The sequence below is a fragment of the Pituophis catenifer genome, unplaced genomic scaffold (genome assembly GCF_029215685.1).
Source record: "Pituophis catenifer annectens isolate HBS135680 unplaced genomic scaffold, rPitCat1.0.hap2 SCAF_2, whole genome shotgun sequence".
NCBI classification, from domain to species: Eukaryota; Metazoa; Chordata; class Lepidosauria; order Squamata; family Colubridae; genus Pituophis; species Pituophis catenifer.
The window spans coordinates 189,834,507-189,858,006 of NW_027256882.1; the positions used below are offsets into that span (position 1 = coordinate 189,834,507).

Here is a 23,500-nt window from a genome sequence, read left to right on the forward strand (position 1 = left end):
AAAAGGGGGAGGAAAAAGCTGACTCGTTTTTGTAATTTTATTTCAAACAATGTTAGCAATGGAACTCAGACATGAGTAAGAAAAACAGCATTTCTATCCCTAAACCTTCAAAAGTACACTAAGAACAAGGAGCAAAGAATATCTAAGTGGTGCAGAGTCTTATTGATATTCATTCCCACTCCACAGGAAAATGAAACTAAAGAAATTATGTGTTTTTCCTTTATATTACGTACATTTGTCTCTAAGGCATTTGTCTAGGACTAGGTTGTGGGGGAGAGTGGAACTGGAAAGACATTAAAGCCTCCTTTATTTGTAAAAGGCTTGCCAGTGAGGCTGAAATCAAGGAAGCAGAGTAGAAAAAACCTGGCAGGTCAGAGGAAATGCTATGGAACTATTATGGTTGATGTTGGCCTCATTTTGAAAAATGTTCTTTTTTTATTAATAATGCTCTGGTAATTAATGGACAAACTGGTCTCAGCTTTTACACTGATTTCCAAAAAATGGGTGTTTTACAAAAGGCTATCATCCATTCAACTCTGCCTTAGGCATGAAAGAGCCTTGGTAGTACAGTGGTCTAAGGCACCCTGTTATTAAGCTGGTTATTAAGACCAGCTGCCTGCAATTACTGCAAGTTCGAATCTCGCCAAGGCTCAAAGTTGACTCAGCCTTCCATCCTTTCTAAGGTAGGTAAATTGAGGACCCAGTTGTGGGGGCAATAAGCTGACTTTGTATAAATATACAAAAGGATGAAGGCTATTGCTGAGCACATTGTAAGCCGCCCTGAGTCTCCGGAGAAGGGCGGCATATAAATCAAATTAAAAAAAAAAAGCCAGCTGAATAAGCTTGAGTCAGTTACACTCTCAGCCCAATTTGCCTCACAGAGGAGTTGTTGCAGGGAAAATAGGAGGAAGGAGCATTAGATATGTTCACCATCTTGAGTTTATAAAAATAATAAAGGCAGGATATAATTTTTTTTTTTTTACTTTTTGTGTCATTAAACCCAGCATCTGTTTCAGCTCTCCACCCCATCTGTGGTCTACCATGTTACTGCTACCAATAACAGGAAAGATATCACTGCACCTCATCTTCAGACCTCTACATCAGTAGGCAAATTGGAACAATATTCTTTTTTTAAAAAAATATTTATTCTTTGTCAGAGGGCTTGCATATAACAGTTATCCTCATCTTCAGAATACAATTGATACTTTGGGTTTCTGCTCACAGAGTATAATCACAAGGGATAACAGTTATAGTTGCATAATGCTTCAAATTCAATTTCTAAACTGTGCTTTATAGTAGGCAAGTGCCAGATTTGTCTGCATTCTTTAATACAGCAGGGTTTTTTTTAGTGAGCCTCATGGCAGCTGCTAAGAAATAGATGAACTTTACCAAAGATGCTCTCTCTATTGCAGACATCACCAATACTTGCAACTGATAATCCATTTAAACAATGGCAGAAGGACATTTCTAAGTTTATATGGCAAGGGAAAAAAACTAGAATTTGATACAAGTTATTGCAAGATGCTAATGAAAGAAGGGATTTAGCAGATTTGAAATTGTATTTTGATACATGCTGTTTGGCCTGGTTAAAAGAGTGGGTGAACCTTCAGAACAAGAGGCTACTTGATTTAGTACGCCATGAATTAAGGTTTGGTTGGCATGGTTATCCATGGTATGACAAAGTTAATTTTAATAATCGCTTTGCTAGACATGCTATACTAAGAGTTTGGAATAAATATCAAGTAAGGTTTTCTATGAATTTGCCTCTTTTGGGTGTCTCCTGAGGAAGCTTTTTGTACAAAAGATATGGTGACAAAGCCAGACTGGTGGACCTATGGTACAATAATATCAACTCTGGTGTCCCTACCCTAAAGTTGAGGGAAGAGCTAGAATTAGGTTACATTTGCCATTGGTTTATATCAGTGGTGGGTTTCTACCAGTTCGCCCTGGTCCAGGAGAACCGGTAGTGGCAGGAGGCTCCAACCACCCACCTCAACATCATCATGGACACTCTGCGCATGCGCAGAAGCGCCACACACACTCTCCCGATTCTGAACTGGTAGCGAAGGTAAGTGGAACCCACTACTGGTTTACATATCAACAACTGAAAGATTTAAACTAGATAGAGTTATGGGTTTGATTTTGTTAAAAATGAATTGGAAAACTTACTGTGTGGTAATGATGAACATATTGCTAAAATTTATAAAATGTTACTGAAATTCAATTTGGAAAGTGAACATGTAAAAACATATGGTTCAGTGGGCAAGGAATTTTGGATATAATGTAATGCTTGAACAATGGGAATATATATGGATGAAAGGTTTAAAATTCACACTAAACTATAATTTAAAAGAAAAATTTTATTAGATGGTGTACTGCTGGTATCTAACACCAGATAAGTTATCTAGAATGTATAAAGGTATTCCAGATGAATGTTGGAAATGTAAAAGTAAAGAAGGCACCTTTTATCATTTATGGTGAACATGTGATAAAGCAAAGACATTTTGGAGTAAGATTCATATTTTAATACAGAAAATTCTTAAAATGAAGATAAAGATGAAACTATAAACTTTTCGTTTGGATTTAATGGAAAAAGACTTAGAAAAAAATTGGAACTTTGATTTTTTAAATGTTGACAGCAAGACTACTGTCCGTATGCACAAAAATGGAAGGACACTTTGATTCCCACCATGGACGAATGGCTACAGAAGCTGATGGAGCTGACAGAGATGGCTAAATTAACAGTTTCGATCAAAGAAAAGAATATCAGTACTTTTGTTGCTACAGACACTGCTTCTGGACTTTGTGCTTGAGGTGGAAAAAAATGAAACATTGATTTTGGGTTTTACTGATTAGATTAATTCATTGTTATAGAAATAGCTAGTTTGTATTATTATGAAAAGAAAAAAGTTGAGGTTCGATGTTAATGCTTTATTTTTCTGCAGAGAGTCGGAAGTCAATACTTTTCTTTCTCCCCTTCTCACTTGTCTTTCCCCTTTTCTTCCTCACTGTATCTTATAATTTGCTTTTCTATTTTATTCTATAATCTAAGATTATATTTTATAGTATTTTATTCTATAATCTAATAAAATGTGTAAATCCAAAAAAGGAATAGATGAAATTGTACCAGCTCCTATGGGCAGGCTCTAATAGAATTTGAAATATTGCACACCCCTAAAATATACATAAATTTTCAGACTCTTCTATCTGGAGGACAAGATTTGATTATGTCAAAATGTAGAGGATACCATAAAACAGGAACACAAAACATTTGTGGCCACTGAGTTGTTTTTTCTTCTTCCCCAAATTTTCTTTGTATATTTTACCATATAATTAATGACACTTAGAAATTGTATGAGAAGTAGAATATACTATTAAATAGGTATGCATGGTTATTTTTAAAGTCTTGAATTGTATCATTTATTTGCAAGTTTGCTTTGCTGATACTATTCCTTCGTGTTTGAGCCATTATTATTCATAGATATGTTTAAGTCAGAGATCCCTTATTCCACAGTATCTGCTGGAATAAATGGGAATGCTGTTAGTATAATTGTTGTAGAATCTCTTTCCTAGCCATCCGTTCATCAGTAACTTGTTATTTGTTAATAGCAAATTAATAATAATGAAGAAAAATGTAATATAAGACAGCATACTCTACAACAAACCTAGGTACTCATTATGTTTCTTGGATAGTGAATTGCAGCTTCTTTCTAAATAAATCTGGGAAGACACAGTTCTGTACACTCTGTGATTAGGATAGAATCCGATTTTGCTTAGCACCAGAACGCTGCATTCAACACACGGCAATTCATTTCATTTTCCAACGCTCTATAGATGGCACGCAGAGGATCAGTCATAGTGAAAATTCTTTACAAAGCCACTTCCTATTCTTTTTTTTTCTGAGAAGCTTGGGATCTATTGATGGATAAAAATGTTTACATTAGAATTCACAATAATTGTTTTTAAAATGTTACATAACTTATACAATATTATACAAATTACATAACTTATACAAATACTTCTGGACATATGTTTGCATAAAACAGTATTACAAATTTTAAAAACCCAATCAATCAAAAGGCAGATATTAGGGAGAGTTAGCTGTTGGAAAAAATAGTATATAAAATACACTTGCAATCTCTGATTGCTGGAGTACATAGGGGCCATCATAGAGAAGGCCCTTGTCTATGTGGCTATTAAGTGGCAATCTACCAACTACAGCAGAGGTGTCAAACTCGATTTCATTGAGGACTGGATCAACATTGTGGTTGTCCTCCAGGGGCCGGACAGAGGGGGAAAGGGAGTGGCCAGGGTGGTCATGGCTAACTGGGCGTGGCCCGGGGCAAGGCTAGCTTGACATTGCTCGCAAGGGTGGTGCCTGTGGGGTTAGTGGGATTGCCTCTCTCTCTCTTTCTCTCACACAAACACAGGTTTGATAAGATCATTATCTCGCTCTCTCAACCCACCTCATGGCACCAGCCATACTCTCCACGGCGAACTGCACTGCTTCGTCCTCCACCCCACACTGCTTAACTTTGTGGCCGCTGCACCAGTGCATTGCTAAGCCTCCTGCTCCATTATGGTGGCAAGCAAGGAGAAAAAGCAGCGAAGAACAAAGAAAGAGAGGCAGTGGGAGGGGGTGGAGGACAAAGGAAGGGCAAGGGGTGAGGAGCTGCCCCACATCGGCTTACCCGAGGACCCTTCAGCCAGGCCACCCATGCCAAACCCTCACTCCACCCATTCACCCCCAGGGCAGCCCCATCCCTTCACTAACCTGCTTTCCAGCTCCGTTCCCCGCTGCTGTGTGCAGGGCAAGAAAAGTACTCTGTGGGACTATGGTAAAAAAATAGTTCAGACCTTCCAACTTCTCAAAAAAAAAAAAAAAAAAATTAGTGAAGTTGGAAGGTCTGAACAATTTTTTTAATGCACCCCCTGCCTTGCTTTGTCCTCTACCCACCCCACTGCCTCACTTTGTTCTTCTTTATTCTTTGCCACTTCTTCTTGCTTGCCACTATAATGGAGGAGGCTGAGCAACACACCGGTGCGGCGGCCACAAAGCGAGGCGGTGGGGGGGTGGAGGACGAAGCAAGTTGGGTGCGCAGAGCTGCCCCCCATGCCCCGCACCGGCTTACCTGAGCACCCCACAGCCAGGCCAGCAACATCCTGACTTCATCTTGCAGCAGGTCCAGCAGCCCAGTCCAGGACTCCGTGTGCGGCACTCAGTCTCTTGCTTTGTTGCAGCAGCAAGCAAGGAGAAGCAGGCTGGCAGCCACGTAGGGTCCTGGATGGGATTTCTGGAGCCACCACCGCCCGCCTCCTTCTTGGAGGGCCAGCTGCGGAGTCCCTGCTGCCGGACACCTCCCCCTGCACGCACACACATCCCTGAAAGGCCGGAGATGCTGGTGTGGGTGTGGCACTTATCTTCAACCTGGTGGCATCCATGCCGGGCTGTGGTGGGCCGGGCTGAGGCAATGTGCATAGGCCAGGATAGGATGGGCTGGGCCTGTGCATGTATGCACCCGCCTCCTCCTGTGTGCTTGCATGCTGGGACGGCATGGGATGGCCCAAAGACATGCGGGCCATATCTGACCTCATTGTGGGCCGTATCCAATCCGCGGGCCTTGAGTTTGACACCCCTGAACTACAGCATGGAAAATGTTATTGCCAACAAAGATAATAAATGCTTATAATCTGAAGATTTTCTTTCAGGGTGATCTGGTCCTGGGCTTTCAAAAGCTGTTTTGTCAGCCAACCAATGCAAAACTTTTAGCACGAGTCTGATGTGTGAGAACCTTCTTGATCACTATTAAATACACAGATTGCATCAAAGTAATCTAACCAGAAGTTAACAAAGCAGCTTTTACTGAGGTAAAACATTCCATGTTCTGAAATAAGCATATTTGCTTAGATAGCAATGTTCTTCTAGTCAGAAGCCCAAACTAACCACTATAAATTGTACCTTAAAGACTCCAAAAAGACTTCATGTCTTCAAATACTTATGTGACATCTTCTAAACTGCCTTGTCCCCCCAAAAATACTTGGGCAGGGATATATTTAGTCTTAGATCGCCAGCATTCAAAGTCATTTTCCAATCTGTTTAGCTGCTTCTGGAAAACCATCATGCTTACAACTCATAGTATTGCAAAGATCACTCAGAAGCAATCAGTGGCCCACTGTATCTCATCTGTCTAGCGTTAGTCTGTACTTCAGCTGCTGAAATATCAGTTACTTTATTCAGAAAGCTATTCAATTGATAATTGTTTGATTGATTCAATTGATTGATAATTCAATTGGTAATTTTTTTTCACATGTAGCTTGTATTTGCACAGCCAATCTGTCTTTCCCTCACTTCCTTCTCCCACCTCACAGTACTTTAAATCTCCTATCAGTCTAGTCACCCTATGCATCTGATGAAATGAGTTATAACTCATGAAAGCGTGAGCCTTTTAATAAAATGTGTTAGTTGGAAAAATGCCACCAGGCTCCTCCTCGTTTTGGATTTCACTTGGAAAGGATCTGGTCATGATAATGCACTTACTATAAATTACTGTAAATTTACCTGTGTTGAAATTAATGCCATCCCTTGGGGCAAAAACCTGTGCTATGCCTTGTTCTACTGATGACATATGAGATAATCATACTGTGTTTCCCCGAAAATAAGACCCCATCTTACATTTTTTTTGAACCCTGAAATAAGTGCTTGGTCTTATTGCCATGTACTCTTTTGGGGGAAACAGGGTATAGCTGCTATGAACTGAAGCAATCTATCAGCATTAGGGATTCTGTTGCTTGAGCATTAAACTAGGAATAACCCTAATGAGCCTACTGTGTTTTGTGATTTTCTGCTAGGTCTCTATATCCAGCATTTTTATAACCTTTCCTCTTTCTCAATTAATTGCAAATAGCCCAGCATTAACCTACTTCAAGATCCATATACAGTGATTTGCAATAAATTTGTTTAGAAGTTACAAATGCAAGGATTAAATACACCTGATTCCTGGTAGAGCACACTCATTGTGACAGAGACCACTTGTACCTCCACCTCTTTCTTTTTACCTAATCCAATGAAATTATAAAATAATCCATTGTACAAAGAAGCTTGCATTTAAAAGATTTTAAACATCAGCTCAACTCATGTTATTTATAAAATAAAAAGGGGAAAGGACATATACCTGATTACCATCTCGTATATAGTATCTCTTTTCTATAACCTAAAGCACAAAAAAAAGAAACATTATTAAATGTGATCCATCCAGAATACTGTATCATATAGGAGACAATATTTACTTTCCAAAACTGGGTTTGTGCAGGTTGGAGACAAGAACATGCCCCCTGATGACTCTGTGGAGGAAGTAGGTGATTTAGAAGTATAAATGGCTGGAAACAAAGCAGAGAGGCACAGCACAACAGCCATGTTCTTTTCTACAGCAGCACCAACAGTCCTGATACAAACTTTTATCTTTTCCCACTGGGAACAGGGAAACATCTAACAGCAGTTCATGGCTGATGTGCCTAGAAAGCATCACTTAGCAATCAAAGCAATCAAACCTTGGTGCTGAAGGGTTGTAGAACTTAGGATACGGAGAAAATGACCTAAGTTTCTCTGCACAATGGAGAGACAAACAGCTTGCCCTGATATTTAAGACAGGCATGGATGATTCAAGCTTATCAGAAGTTGAAAAAGTGGAAGAGAGAAGAAAAAGATGTTTATAGAAATTCATAGGAACTACAATTAAAGAAGAAGTAAGAAGAAACTTATAGAATAAGATACACAGTAAATAAGGTTTGGAAACAAACTTGTACTGTATGGATAAATCCACAGAAAATTCACACTATAAAATGTACAATAACATTTAGAAATAGATCTAAAGAGAGAAATACTCCCGGTTTTCTTTTAAAACATTATTTTTATATAATGGGTCCACCTGCAACAAAGGAGACCAAACTTCAATTCTTATCTGTAGTCTGTACTATTTCCCCAAAAGACCCTGTGGTAGTTAAACAAGGGTCAATTCTCATCTTAACATGGTTCATAATTTTGGGAACATTTGTTTTTCAAATTTTTTCTCAAGTCTTAGTGTTTTCTGTTAGCATGCTTCTATGTCATACAATTACAATAATAATCATGGGTAGTTCTATATAACGAAATAATTCAAATAATTCATTTAATTCATATAATTCACATTATATTGCAGTTTGGATTGTAGCAACAAGCTAAAGTTTAGCATTATAGAACCTTTACAGCCAATCTTCATAGTGAGGACTATAAAGAATATGAATGAATGCTTAGACTATTAGTTAAAGAACCTGTTATAATAAGAGACCAAATATGTGGCTTCTGTGTATCACATATATAAAAGAATAACAAGATTACCATATAGAAGTGTTCATTGGGTCACATGGTAATGCCAAAAGATTCTCATGTCAATTAGCTAACACAAAAGATGACTGGAAATTCAGAAGCCTTGGGGCCAGTACAAGAAGTAAAAAGGTTTTCTGAAATGATGAAGTATATTCAATGTGGAACGTGGGTATATATAGATATGAAGCACCCATTGCATGTCGACTGATGAGTTAGGAGAAAAGGTTGGCAGAGCAATGCCCTGAGCCAGAGAGAAAGTAGTAATTATCTTTGGCAGAAAAGAAACATCTGGTCAGAGTATAACTGTCTTTCTGCCAGATGAGATAAGATGGATCAATAATAAGGGCACAAAGTTCACCAGCATGATGCATAGTAGTAACTGGCAAAAGCAAAATACTTTCAATGTAAGCAAACATTAAGAAGAATAGCCTCAAGTACTTTAAAAGTACTTTAAGAAACTACTGAAATGTCCCAAGAAAAAGCCCATCTCAGAAATGGGAAGATACATGTTAAATTTAACAAAAAGAAAAAAAGAAAAGAAAAAAGAAACCAAACAAGAAGAAATGTTGACTAATTCTGAATAGAAGAATGAATAGTAAAAAAACCATAACAAACTTGCATTGATGGCCTTTCACAGAAAGTGGAAAGAGACAATTGAAAAGAAGCCCATGTAGAATGAAAAGAATGGAGAACAGAAGGTTTCTGAGAGGCATCAAGACTTCTTGTTCTGTAGATGGCATAAGATAGGCTTCCAGGCTGTCAGACACATATCCACAAATCTTGTTACAGGGGGAGATGACCAAAATGCCATTTGCCCTCAAGAGTAGTTTAGGAAATCAGAACTGATTGCACCACCAAAGAATCATGAGCGTGCACTGCTTTGATTGTAACAGATCTTGGCAGGAGTCCTGGAGAAATAAAACAATGCAACACAATATTTAGCAATGTGTAACACTTAATGTTCAGATGTCACAGTTGCCATTTTAGTGCAGAATATCTTACTTAGATTGCTTGAAAGTTCTGGTATCGTTGATTGTTTTTCTCAGATGCCCAGGAAGTACGTGCACATTCAGGCATCAACAGAACAGTGATGTCTCCACAGCATACAGATCAGACCCTCAAATTTAATGGGTTCCTTACAAGTAGTCCTTGATTTACAACCACAATTGAGCTCAATATTTCTGTTGCTAAGTGAGATATTTCTTAAGTGAATTTTGCCCCATTTTATGACTTTTCTTGCCACAGTTGTTAAATGAATCACTGTAATTGTTAAGTTAGTCATACAGTTGTTAAATGAATCTGGCTTCCCCATTGATTTTGTTTGTCAGAAGATCGCAAAAGGTGATCACATGACCCCGGGACACTGCATCTGACATAAATATGAACCAATTGCTAAGTGTGTGAATTTTGATCCCATGACCATAGGGATGTTGCAGTGGGCATAAGTGTGAAAAACAGTAATAAGTCACTTTTTTTCAATGATGTTGTAATTTCGTACGGTCTCTAAATGAACGGTTGAAAGTCAAGAACTTCCTGTATTAACAAGAAAAGGAATTTTCTTGAGCCCTTTTGTTCAATATTGTTTTTTGAACATGGAGATTAAAGGTGTAGTCTTGTCATAGATTCTTTTAGTGATGGTGACAAGGTAGTTTTGCTTTTACAAAAGCTGAATAGTTCTGGCTTTTTCTTTGGCACTAAAATAAACATAACAACCCTAATCTAGGTTATGCTCTTGATGTCATTTCTACAGCCCTGATGTTGATAAGGTGTAAGAAAGAGATTAACCGAGTGCAGTTCAAGCAATCCGAGTTGAAATACTAAAGCAAAGGGCTTAACATTATTGTTAGACAAATTCAGGTAAAGCACAAAATTGGGAAACTGTGCCAGAGCCCTACAATTTCTTCTACTTCCTCAATCGGCTGCTGAACCTAGCTGCATACTCTGAGAGGTCTGTGCAGTTCTTATGCAATAAAGCAGGTGTGTTAAACTCGATTTCATTGAGGGCTGCATCAGGGTTATGTTTGACCTTGGTGGGCCGGGGTGGGTGTGGCCAGGGTGGGCATGGCCAGCTCGACATCACTCATATCGGGGACACCTGTGGCAGCCCGAGCACTCTGCCAGTGAAAATGGGCTCCCGAGCTCTGTTTTCAGCTGTGACGGCCTCCTGCAATCCTCTGCCAGCAAAAACAGAGCTCAGAGGGCTGCGAGCGGCCCTCCTGAGCTCTGTTTTTGCTGGCAGAGGCACTGCAGGCCAATCCTTTGCTGTTTCCAGGTCGCCCTGTGGGCCAGATCTAAGCACCCCACAGGCTGGATCTGGCCCTCGGGCCTCGAGTTTGACACCCCTGCAATAAAGCCTGTTTAATTTAGATCATATTGTAGAAGTTTTTCATTCTGTATTCTGTCAAGAATAAAGGCTTACCTTATCAAAAAATCTGCTGAGCTTGACAGCATTGGAGGAACCTGCAGCCAAGTAACGGGGACTTGTACAATCCTGAAAGATCAAAACATCAATTTTGTCTTTAATTTCTTAATTTGCTCATTGGTAGATAGTCCCTAAAAAGTACAGAGTAGTTTTGAAGTACCATATTTTTTGGTATATAAGATGCATCCCACCACACACAAAAAAGTGGGAGGAAATGTCTGTGCGTCTTATACAGTGAATGTTGCTGAAGCCCCACCCACCCACCAGCCCCCAGCCTTTGGCCTCTGTCTCCAGCAATTTACTTCCTTGCAGCAAACAGCACAGCCTGATTTAGCACAAGCAGCTGATTGACAGTTGGATCCTGGAATACCGCCTATCAGCTGTTCCAAACTGCAGGGATTGCCTCTGCCCTTCACTGCCACCCATCGCTGCTGCTGCCTATCGCTGCCTCCGCATGCCCCATTTTCTGCCTCCATGCATCCCATTTTTGGCCTGTTCCAGGCAGTGGGGATAGGCAGTGGCGGCAGAAATCCCCACCACCTGGAACAGGCCAAAAATGGGGCACGCGGAAGCCGAAAATGGGGCACATGGAGGTGGCAATAGGCTGCAGCAGCAATGGGTGGCGACAGCAGCAATGGGTGGTGGCGATCCCTGCAGCCTGGAACAACTGATAGGCGGTATTCCGGAGGCCAATCCAACCGCCAATCAGCTGCTTGTGCTAAACCAGGCTGTGCTGAAGCTGACCAGGCTGTTTGCTGTATTCATTCCACCAAATACAAGCTGAAGCAAAGTTTTATTTTCACATCCAATGGTAATCGTCTTTCTCTCAACATAATCAGCGTTCTTTCCTTTGGCAGCTTAATGTATCTATCCTATTGCAATCTCCCTCCCACCACTGCTGTATTGGTTACCTGGTTTTGTAAATCATTAGTCAGTAGCAATCAATACATTTATTGCCCCAGAAGTCTGAAAACCTGAAGTCTCCATCCCAGAATTACTTGTCAAAGACAGAGCAAGTGTATTTATATACCACCATGTTTTTGAGATACTTATTTAGGCACCTGTGATGAATGATCACTTTTCACCCAGACAGCCAATTTGGGGTGGTGGTTAAGGCTTTGGATTAGGAATGGAAATATTCAGTTCCTAATCCTCCCTCAGGCATGGAAGCTCACTGGATGCCTTAGGCCAATGCAGTCATTCTCTGAGACAAACCTGTCACAGAATGTTGTTGCTGTAGAACAAAGTAGGAGGACAGGTGTTGACAGCGAGACCCAAGATTTAAATGCATTGAAGCAAAGTTCGCTTGGATAAAGGAACCTGAGTGACTTTTCTGCCTGGATCCCCTTTCTTGTAGATCTCCAGTGTGGTAAGAGCGTACTGATCTCATATATTGAACAACATTCTATACAAACTAAAGATGGTCTTGACGAAAGTCATTCAGTAGAAGTTGTGCTACAGCTTAAGGTTTGCAAGACTTGGATTTCTCAATCCTGGCATGCAGCTATAAATATGTTGGGAAAAACTGTTTCCTGACTAAAGGGATCAAATCGGTCTTCAGGGTTATGAAGGTCTTCTGGGCTAGTTACCTACTTTCATCCTCTCCATGTTAAATCTTGCATAATACACACACTTAGAGCAAATGGAGGAAAAATGTAGAGATCTTTGGGCTCTTTTGAAGTTCAAGATATCTGATGCTATGGCTCCCTCTGTAGGTACCTGGAAGACAAACTGGCTCAGCTTATAGTTAGCTGGAAATACAAGTCTACTAATGGGGCTTTAAACCTTCTGGTGATCTCATAACAATCTATGAATGAAGAATTAATTAATATTATAAGATATAGTAATAGCACTTAAGACTTATATACTGCTTTACAGCCCTCTCTAAGCAGTTTACAGAGTCAGCATATTGCTCCCAACAATTTGGGTCCTCATTTTACCAACCTAAGAAGGATGGAAGGCTGAGTCAACCTTGACGAGATTTGGATCTTTCCATTCCTAGATGGTGAGATTTGAACTACCAAATTGCAGGCAGCCGGCAGTCAGCAGAAGTAGCCTGCAGTACTTCACTCTAACCACTGCACCACCATGGCATATAGACTCTGGATGTGTTTTGAAGAAGTTGAGACTCTGGTCATTCCAGTATTCTCGAGGTCTTCCTCATGAAGGATTGGGGCTCAATTCTACCATGTTTCCCCGAAAACAAGACATGTCTGCATAATAAGCCCAATTAGACTTTTCAGCGCATGCGATAATATAGCCACCCCCGCAAAATAAGCCTCCCCACCAACTACTTACACACATGCGCAGTCTGTCCCATTTCCTCTGGTTGCTTGCCGCGCAACCAAAATGAGTTGAGAAGGCAAGGCTGGAGGAGGGGGGGAAGGGGGGACATGCCCTCCCCTCCCTTTTCTTCATGCCGACTAAGCGGCCCAACACATCCCACCTCACCCAAATGGCAATAGCAGCCTGGCTGCTTCCCTTCCCCACCGTCTCTTTATTGAGAGAGGTAGAGGTGGGGTGGGGGAGAATTCGAGAAGTTTGATTGAACTCGCGAGAAGGCTTACTTTTATAGTATGTTTCCCTGGACATAATGACGAGGAATGCGACGGATCTGGAAAGGTAAGACGCGTGTCCCGCTTCTCACCCTCCCTGCCACTCCCAAATTGCATCCCTAAAGGGGGTGGGTGGTTAAGCGAGGGGATGGAACCCTGTCATGCCCGGCGAGGGGGGGAGAAGAGACGGCAAGGGGAGCCACGTCTCGCTCCACGCGTCTCACTTCTCCCCTGCCACCCCTCTTGATAAAGAGACAGTGGGGAAGGGAAGCAGCTGTTGCCATTGGGGTGGGGTGAGACATTTTGGGCTGTTCAGTCGGCATGAAGAATAGGGAGGGGAGGTGATGGCAGCGACAGGACATCCAGTCCCACATTCGCCGCCTCTTGCACCCCCAAAATAATAAGATCCCTGATAATAAGGCCAAGCTCTTATTTGGGGGGTCAAAAAAAAATAAGACCCTGTTTTATTTTTGGGGAAACACTGTACTTAGATAGAAAAAATGAGCTTGGGCAGTATTGTGCTTTGTCAAGGACAAACACAGTAGTATTAGAGGCCTGAATTCAAGATTGGCTAGTCCAATCACTGCTAATCACGAGAAAAATTTATACTGTGTTCGTAGTCTGTTATTGTTTAGGAACCTTGAAACATCTAGCCAGGCAGCCACACACCAAGAAAACTTATTTTGGTGGTGTTTAGGATGTGTGCTGACACTTCCCAAATGAATTTCTAGCATCTAGGACTTCTATTATCTGAAGGACTATTTCAGATGCAAATTTAACTTTATTATGATGCCCCATTTTCATAACTTTATGTAAGAGAAAGAGTGCTTGCCATGGATAAATTCTGTAAGATGGAGCATGAACTGAGTCAATGGATAATGTTCTGGGAGGCAGGTCAGGATTGATTGTTTGGCACATGAGACATTGATCTTAGGTCATACATCTTTTGAGCCAGATGGGACTTGTTTGAGAGTCAGAATGTCTCTGAAATTCTCATTCCTTTTAGATTACACAGAGAAAATTATTGAAAATTCTGCTGGTGGAATTAGTTTTATGGCCTTGATTTTTAGCAGATGACTGATCTAAATCTGAAAATCCTTTTCTGTTGCAACTTGAAGGAAAATATAAATGTTTACGTCTTGAAATTCTGTAGCATAGGCATAGGCAACTGTGAAGCAGCAAGTGTCTATGATGAGAGTAATTTGCAATGGATAGACTTAAATAGTCCCTTACTGCTGCCCCTTTACAAAATTGAGAAGGATCAAAGAACTGGCAGGAAAGTTGCTGTGTGGAGTTAGAGGTTCCTAACATTCTTTGATTCTGTCTGCAAGGGAAAAAAATAGCTTAAGGGTACCCTCCAGCAATAATGGAAAATGAGCAGGATTTATTTCAGGAAAATGACTATTCTCTGAAATAAATTCATGGCCAACAATAGGATTAATCCAAGCTGACAAAATAAAGGATAACACAAACCAGATTGATTTCTTCTGCACTGAAATCCTCAACCAGAAAAGCAGTTCTGCTCAAGACCTCATTGCGTTTTGTCTCTGGGATTTGGTCTAATTTTGTTCCTATGACAAGCAGTGGAATCTGGTTATCAGCAAACTGTTCCCGATCATAGTCTCTGTGAAGGAAAGTGAAGATATAAAGCATAAAGATATAAAGATATAAAGTTTATGAAGTATTACAGGTGGCACATTAGCTACAGTTTCCCAAATATACTTCTTTGCCACAGCCATGTATTAAGATTTGCTCTTTCTTGGAGAATGCAACCTCATCTTTAAGATGCTTCACCTCAATCCCTGAGTACAAAAGTATTTCCATCATGACTGGATTTAATTTCAGGATGGTGATCAAGCATGAAATGTATAAAGTATCACTAAGGAAGGTGACAGCAGCAGCACTCTTCAAATTAGCACAAAACGTATTTTAGTGAAAGTGTAAGGGAATTTTATACTGGATAGGAACTAAATCTATTTTAAATCGTTTATTACATGTTTTCCCTGCTTAAGATGTCTTACATCACAATATAACAACAAACAAATCTAGGATGGATACGGCAAATGGAAAGTAGAGATAATATACATGTACACGGCACGTTTATGAAAATCCAGTGTCAGGCCTTCAAGGTAGGCTAGATCAAGAAACAGTCACTGCAGGAATTCCAAAAATGATACTTTATTGTGGCAGTATATAGCAGCATAATTTTGAAAGCCAGCCCAAGTTTCTCTTAGTTCCATCTTATGCTAAACAAAATCAAGATGTGGTTATTTTAAATTTCTCTCTCATGCTCCCTTCTATCTCTGGATTGAGCAATCTCTTGACAGCTCTTTAACAGCTATCTCATATCTGCCCTAAGGTTAGTTCTCTGGTCCTTTATATCAACATTCATCCCGAGTTTTAGAAAGCTACATGTATGTTAAGTCTTCCATTGCAAAGGCAGAATCTGAACATCTTGGAAATGTAGCTACAATAGTAGAATCCAATTTTATACAGTCTCTTTAAACTACCCAAATACCCAGAAAAAAAGCTACCATTTGCACTAGCATTCCACATGAACGTAGAAGATTAAAATGGGGCAGATCTCTACCCTCCTACCTTTCACAAAGCATTGACCTCCCAAGGGCTGGGATGAGCTGTCTGCCTATTGGAAGCTTGACTTCATGCCAGGTTTTGTATTTGGTTGTTATAGTTTTAATATGATCTATGTTGTTTTAATTTTTGATTGGGAGTCACACAGTTTGTTGTAAGATAAGGATAAGGATAATTTTATTGGGATGGGAGAATATAAAAATATTTTAAATAAATAAATAAAGTCAAGTTGATTTCATCTCTAGTTTTCAACATTCTATAATCTGACAATGGGATCAATGGGTTACTTTTTTTCCGATATGTGCTCTTTAGCACTTTAGCAATCTCCTATTTTCCTATCTTCAAATCCCCCAAAATCTGGGGAAAAGAGCCTGTTTCTATTATTTTTAATTATATATTTTTAATTATTAAAATGTATTAACTGCAAAGCTATGAATCATTTTAATGAATTAGGTGTTCAGTTTGTTCAGGAAATAAATTCTGACTAGCCAAAATTGATGTATTTATCCCAAAGGTATTTTTCAAATGGCAACTGTACTTTGTTTTTTCCTTGAAGACATTTCACTTCTCATCCAAGAAGCTTCTTCAGATCTGACTGAATGGTGTGAAATTGAAAACACCCTTGGACCACCATGACCTGGATGATTGAGAATTTCCATAAACAATATATTTTTCCTATTCTACTTTGTAAAGTTGAATATATTTAGATGTATTTTTGCTGTTAAAACTGTCGGTCACTGCTACTCCTTATATATGAAACACATACTATGACTTTCACACAGCCTTTAAGGACAGATTTCTAAAAAGAATATTGCTAGACGAGGTGGTCCTTCTTTTTTCTGACAGAAAAGAGCCTACCCATTTTCAAAATCTTACAACATGTCATCCCTCCATCTAATTCACATGGTTATCACAATGATAGTGGATGGCTGTATATTCTGCCTACTTACCCATTTGTCACCAGGACGCTAGATGGAGTCACATCTTTGTTGAGAGCTTCCAAAGACCATCGATACAAGTTTTGTGAGGACTTTTTGTTGGTTAAATCATGCACTAAAATGATTCCTAAGTAAGAAAAGGTTTTTTTTAATTTTTTCCTAAAATTACCAAAATTATTTTGAAACACATAGCAATTATAGAAACAAAGCCAGGTCTCAAAAGAGCACAAAAATGAGAATATTTATTCAACCTCTCATTAAGGACAGAATCAGAATGAAAGCTAACCATGTTTAGAAGTAAACTATTGTAGAAGACCATTAGAAAAGCCAGTTTTGCCTAACAAACAAGGTTATAAAATCAATTAAGATACATTATGAAGCAATCAGGCATCATAAAGCAATCAGCTAGGGCAAGGAAATTTGATGGATTAGTTGGAAAATAAAAAAGAATTATGTAAGGAAATGGTACTAATGCCTGAGCTGGAAGGATTTCGGTCTAGATATGATAGCACTATATAATGAACCATAGAACTGAATGCTGCAATATAATTATTTTCAGTTCCTTGATTACTCTTCCCTAACTGACTTTCTTGAACTGAAAGGACTATAAGCATGTTCTCTGTTTTAATAAGGCCCTCCCCCCAAGTTTTTGCACAGTATTGCTTTATGATCCTGTTTCCTGGTTATTTTTGGGTTTTGTTTATACCTTAGTCTTAAATTCCCACAAAAAAATGAAATGTACTTAGGTCTAACCTCCTGGAAAAATTCCCGCTTCTAATTTCCAATCACTTCAAACCAAACGCTACTGGCTATAGAATTACTAGATACTGTGCATGGATTCAATCTTTTTCAGATGTGGATGCAACTATTTCAGCAATAAAAGTTATGTAAAACTAAACAATAAAAAGTATGTAGGATTTATTCTAGAATATTATAAAAATGAAAGAATAGTTTTAAAAACTTTGTTAAAATGGTTAAAGAAATAATAGCAACAGTTACTTTTCCTTCCCCATCTTTTGTTTTGTTTTGTTTTAGTTTAAGTCTGAGGGACTTTCCTTAATTCTACTTTTATAATCCCCAATAACAGAAATTCTCAAAGTTATGTATTATAGTTAAAACATTCAAAAAAGTAAGCTATGTAAATCGATGTAAAATACTTCAGAGAAAACAGTACAACATACAAGCAAAAATCACAATTCAAACTAAAGTAAAAATGTTCAATAACATGTTTGTACCAGAGATTTTTACCACCGCTGGAATTTTACTAAACGTGGGATCTAACTTACAACAGATGTCAGCAATTTATTTTCAAAGAAATAAAAGGTACAAAAATAAAAGAAACAAAGACAAAGAATAGGAAAAAAAAATGTGAGAACAATCTTTTCCAAATTTAATTTAAGGTGGCAGGAATACATATAGCTGGAAATTCCAGATAAAGAGAAGACCGCATTGCATCACTGAAGACAGGACCAGACACATATATATCTGAATGGATTTCAGTTGAAAAGATATCAGAGAACCCAGAGGCTCATTCACAAAGTTAAAAACAAGCGAAGGAACAGCAGATAGTGGGAAACAGACCTTCTTGCGGCTGAGTTGCTTGATTGTCAGAGGCTTTTAAAAGCATTTTTTTCTGCAACCTCTTCAGCCGAAGAGGTTGTAATAAAAATGCTTTTAAAAGTAAAAAAAAAAAAAGTTGGCCACGCCCACCCAGTCACATTACCCCCCACTAAGCCATTCCCACAGAACCAGTAGTAACACATTTTACATTTCACCACTGCCTCTGGGTGATCATCAATGGGTGGTGTTTGATAACAATTCACGTGCTAGTCCTAATTCAAATTTAGAATAGAATATCTTTAGCTCCACGTATATCTGCCTACAGATTAAGGCATCTGATAGGAATAGTTGGTATTCTACTTTGAAACTAGTATTGGTTATGCATTATTTCATTATTTCATGAATATAATTAAAGAATGGCCCAGAAATCTTTTAAGGTACATATATGTGGCAGTGATACAGATACAAAATATATACAAGTTCATAAATTGCCTCCAGGCAAGATGGGTGGCATGTAAATTGAATAAATAAATGTAAATGAATAAATAAATTTAATCCATTGCAAACTAGAATGTACTGGTTTTCAAATAAACATAATGAATAATAAATATACCCAGAAACCTGTTCAGGAAAAAAATTAAAGAAATTTGTTGACACTTGCAAATATACATTGTATCTAAGAAAGTAAAGTATTTGAAATTGAAATTCAGCCAATAACTGTTCTTTAATGTAAAATTCTTGTTTGCAATATTTACGGAACATGATCTACATAAATCAAACCAAGTTCTGTAGAATGTAACAGATCTTAAAAATGCATCCATTACCATTAACTGAATTGTAGAACATAAGACGTGTGCTTTTCACACTACTAGCACTGCCTACAGAACCACCAACATCCCATAATTCGATGAAATAGATCTTTTCTTCTGGAGTTCCTTCTTTGTAGTCATGAATCTGGCAACAAGAAACCAAATAACATAAATAAATTTAAAATAACAGTAAATTAAAATCAGCATTCCATTACATAATGAAGTACCTCTATAGAACATAGGAAAGGTGGTCTAAGGAGATAATTAGTTAGGTTCAGCAATGAGTTTCTAAGAATGCAGCTACTTTGGCCTATGCACGCTATACAGTAAGGTTTTTTTTTTCTTTTTCAAATGGTAATGAGGGTAACAAGGTGACATATTTCTTAACGGGAAAAGCAGAAAATAAGCACTTTCCTGAAAATACTTGCTGTATTATATTTACTTATTCTGATGAAAAAATCCAAACATGTTTTTTTATGGAGAATGAATTATCTGCATTTAGCTTTTATGGGGAGAAAGAATGTATACAAAATATCTGGCACATATATCAATATAGGAGTGTGAGATGTATGTACACACAAAACTTACACACAGACATATAGGCTGCATAAATCATTTGGAGAAATCATTTAACTTGGCAGTCCCTTTATTAGGAATTTTGGTGGGGAAAAAAATAATTGCATGAATATACATATGAAGATGATCTACAAGAGCCCTCAAAGCAGCTGCATTAAATCTTCAGGTGGATGCAACCATTATGACATCTGTTAAAAGCCAGTTTACTTAAAATTTGCTCAAATACACCCAATAGTTCACATAGATCTAATTAATTTTTGCATGCATGATAATACTACAGATAAATTAAAAATACCGTGTCAAAGTATAATAAGCAAAGAATACACTACAAAAAAACCTGTACCACAGACACAATTTCATCATCATTTTTTCCTGCTCTTTCTATCTCCAGAACTCTACTCAACAATTAACTTAGCAACTTTTCTATTTTCTAGTCAGAGAATGCTTCAAAAGGAAGCCTGGTTAGTAACTATTCATTATTTGCCCCTAAGAATAATTTTGTATTCAGAAACTTTTTTTGAAATAAAGATGGTTAAATATGTCTTGGCAGCCAATCAGTATAAAAGATCATCTTTCAAAAATTACCTGACCACTGTACTCTCCACAAGAACTATAATAAGGAACACAGAATCATAATATTTTTGCAAAAATCTGGAAAGATAATTTTCCCACTCTTTGGCCAATATTTTTCTACTTTTATTCAATTCCTATCCCACTGACTGATACAGTACATGTACATCTCTTTTACTAATTTTTATTGCATATTTTTGCAAAGATGCAGAAGACGACAGAATATCAATTATAGAAAACACTTGCAAGTCTATGAATATTTAAATACCCCCTAGGCCATCATATTTTAAGTTTAAACATGCCTGGGATAAACATATGTCCATCATCCAACAAAAATTAAAATAATTAAACATAATAAATTAAATTAATAAATTAATAAATTAAAAAGTAAACAAAAAAAACCCTCAAGGGGTAGACCTGATGAACCATTAGGTCTTTTTCTGTTGTTCATTTTCTGTTTCTATATTTCTATATTGCTTTCCTTCTCACCTCCACCTCTGACCATGTTAGAGTTATCAATAATGGGTAGTGCTCATCAACTGAATGATATTCTTACGTTGCAATTATGCTTTACTTCTGCAGTTAAATGTCACTAATTTTCTGTATGTAAAATATATTATTTCAAAGACAATATTCACAAATTATCAGGTGTTGCCACATACACGGACATCAACAGAGCAGCCCACAGTCCAGGATGGGTTTCCTAGCATCTGATTGTGACATAATAGGTGAACAAGTGATGATTTCCCCACACCTGAAACAAAATAATAAAATAAACCTTCAAAACTAACAAACATGTCTGCTGTCATTTAAGTTTTGCTATATAACTGAAATTAAATAGGAATAAACCACCCTAGATAGCTGTTATAGTGTCTCCTACTTGAGTAGGGAGTTGGACTAAAAGACCTCCAAGGTTCTTTCCAATTCTGTCATTCTATGTTCTATGTAACAAGTGCAAAAATTAGATTCAGTATTGTACAAGTTGGATTTTCCAAAAAATGATAAGACTAGATTGTTTCTCTTATATCTTCAAATGATTGGAATCTGATCTTCCATGTTTGACATATTTATTAATAGCATTAGAGGAGTATGTCATAACTGATGGCAGCCTGTAGGTAACTTGGCTTATCTTGAATAAATCTAAATAAATTTGGTCGTTAATCCTTGAACAAATCATCACAAAATCAAAGATCTGTGGTGGAATACACCAGTAAGAGAATGCGGTGATGTTGGAACTGCTGCCCAGAAATTATTTACACTTTGACGGTTCAAGCCTGGCTCCATAAGATGGGGTGATCTCCCGTTCCTTGATCCCTAGCTCCTGCCCATCCAGCAGCCCAAAAGCATGCAATATTATAAGTAGATAAATGGGTGCTATTTCAGTGGGAAAAACCTAGCTGCGTTCATGTATGCAGAGAGCAGAAGCCAGCACTGAACCTGGCCAGACATGAGGCATCGTGACACGGGGTGAGGTGAGGCAAGAGCAGAAGAGTCTGGAAGAGCCAGTAACCTTAGTACCATTGGTTAATTGATGTAAAGCTAGTTTGCCCCCTGCAGTGCTTCAAGGATAGATGGGCAAGTGTCAAACAGAATAAACTAGCAATTTGGCTGTCAGGACTGCTTTGTGTCTAACGTGTAGATTTCCCTGCCATTGTACGCTAAATAAATAAATAAACTGCTAAGTAAAAATATGGTCTGTGTTTGTACTCTATTCTCTTTTGTTGTTTTGTCATTGTAATTAAGATTGATTTGACTTAATATTCAAAACCAGTTGCTGGGAGGCGGGCACCATATAAATTTGATATATTATTTCTGTTCATAATAATCATACTTTAGCAGTTCCTGCAGTGAGTAAGGGGCTGGCCTGATTATTTCTGTGATCCCTTCTAACTCTGGGATTCTATATTCTTGATAGCTTTAATAGGGAAGAAAAAGACTAAATGAAATTTAATACAGACAAATGCAAAGTTCTTTACTTCACTCAAGTATCAAATACACAAGCATAGAATGACATATGAAATAAATTACAATAGGATATCATACATTTTATTTTGCTGAATGAGTTCAAGTGAAGGCTAAATAGCCATCCATTGGAAATGCTTTAATCTAGATTCTTGTACTGAGCAGGAGGACAGATTCAGTGGTACAAATGGCTCTTTCCAATTCTGGGATTCTATTGCACCCAGAAATATCTTAACAGTTCTCTATGTCCTAAAAATGGGGGGGGGATGCAAGAGTACTATTATTAATTAAATTATATGTCCCTCATCATGCCTAAAGGTGACTCCGAGGCTTACCAACCAATAAAATATTTAAATTTTAAAACAATATATAATCACATTACACTTGATTTAAAATTGACAAAGATGGGGAGGAAGGGAACAAAATGCACACGGGGAGGAGCTGGGGTTTTATCTTAGTCCATTAACCTACTGCAGAATGATGACACCCACCAATAGTTATTGCAAACACGCTATACGCAAATATGTTTGTATGAGGGGCTAATGTTTCTGCAACTGCACCTCTGTAGTATGTTAGTTCGAGAAACAAACAGGTTAACTAAGCGAGATCGTAGAAACATTTTTGAAACTCTTACACCATCGACTGCTATGGCCTCATTTACACACCCAGCAGAGCATAGATTTGAAACTCTTGACTGCACTAGACCAATTGAGACGGGAAGTAGAATATGGATGCGTTAAATAACCACACTTTCTAGAAATCAGAAAAAAAAAATAGCTGTATTGTCTGTTACACTGTTTCTTGTTCTATTTTCTGAAGAAACTATTTTAAGCAGGAAAGGAATTCCAAATTTGGAGTCCTGCTATATTATTTCTCCCCCTTGCCATATAGAGCGGCAGAGCGTGGCTCTTCTTCGTGGAGGACGGCTGCGGTCGCTCCTCACGCCCTCACCCACTCACCTGAATCACCCAACACAAGCACCTTCACCCTTTCTAAGGCAGCCATTTTTTTTCTCTTCAGGGGCAATTACCAGAAGAAGCTACCGACGTAGGCCACCTCTCCACTTTCATTCTTCCTAAAATAGACCAATCAGAAATCGATTCGTACAAGCCTGTCTTCTATTGGCCGATCACACACTTTTCATTCCAATTGGC

At 38.3% G+C, this 23,500-nt stretch overlaps 1 protein-coding gene across 2 annotated transcripts; it reads right to left on the bottom strand.

Moving 5' to 3' along the window:
- Positions 1 to 1,123: 1,123 nt before the first annotated feature.
- RABL3 (RAB, member of RAS oncogene family like 3) lies at positions 1,124 to 23,490 on the bottom strand. Of its 2 annotated transcripts, XM_070938377.1 has the most exons (9): positions 23,306 to 23,490; positions 21,047 to 21,138; positions 19,254 to 19,383; positions 16,882 to 16,996; positions 14,813 to 14,963; positions 12,378 to 12,503; positions 10,782 to 10,853; positions 7,173 to 7,211; positions 1,124 to 3,915 (listed from the first exon to the last, which is right to left on the bottom strand). In XM_070938377.1, exons 1-9 carry the CDS (start codon positions 23,349 to 23,351, stop codon positions 3,850 to 3,852), a joined length of 837 nt encoding a protein of 278 aa, XP_070794478.1. In that variant the 5' UTR covers positions 23,352 to 23,490; the 3' UTR covers positions 1,124 to 3,849. The 2 variants fall into 2 exon arrangements, with proteins under 2 accessions (XP_070794478.1, XP_070794477.1); XM_070938376.1 differs by lacking the exon at positions 12,378 to 12,503.
- Positions 23,491 to 23,500: the final 10 nt, after the last annotated feature.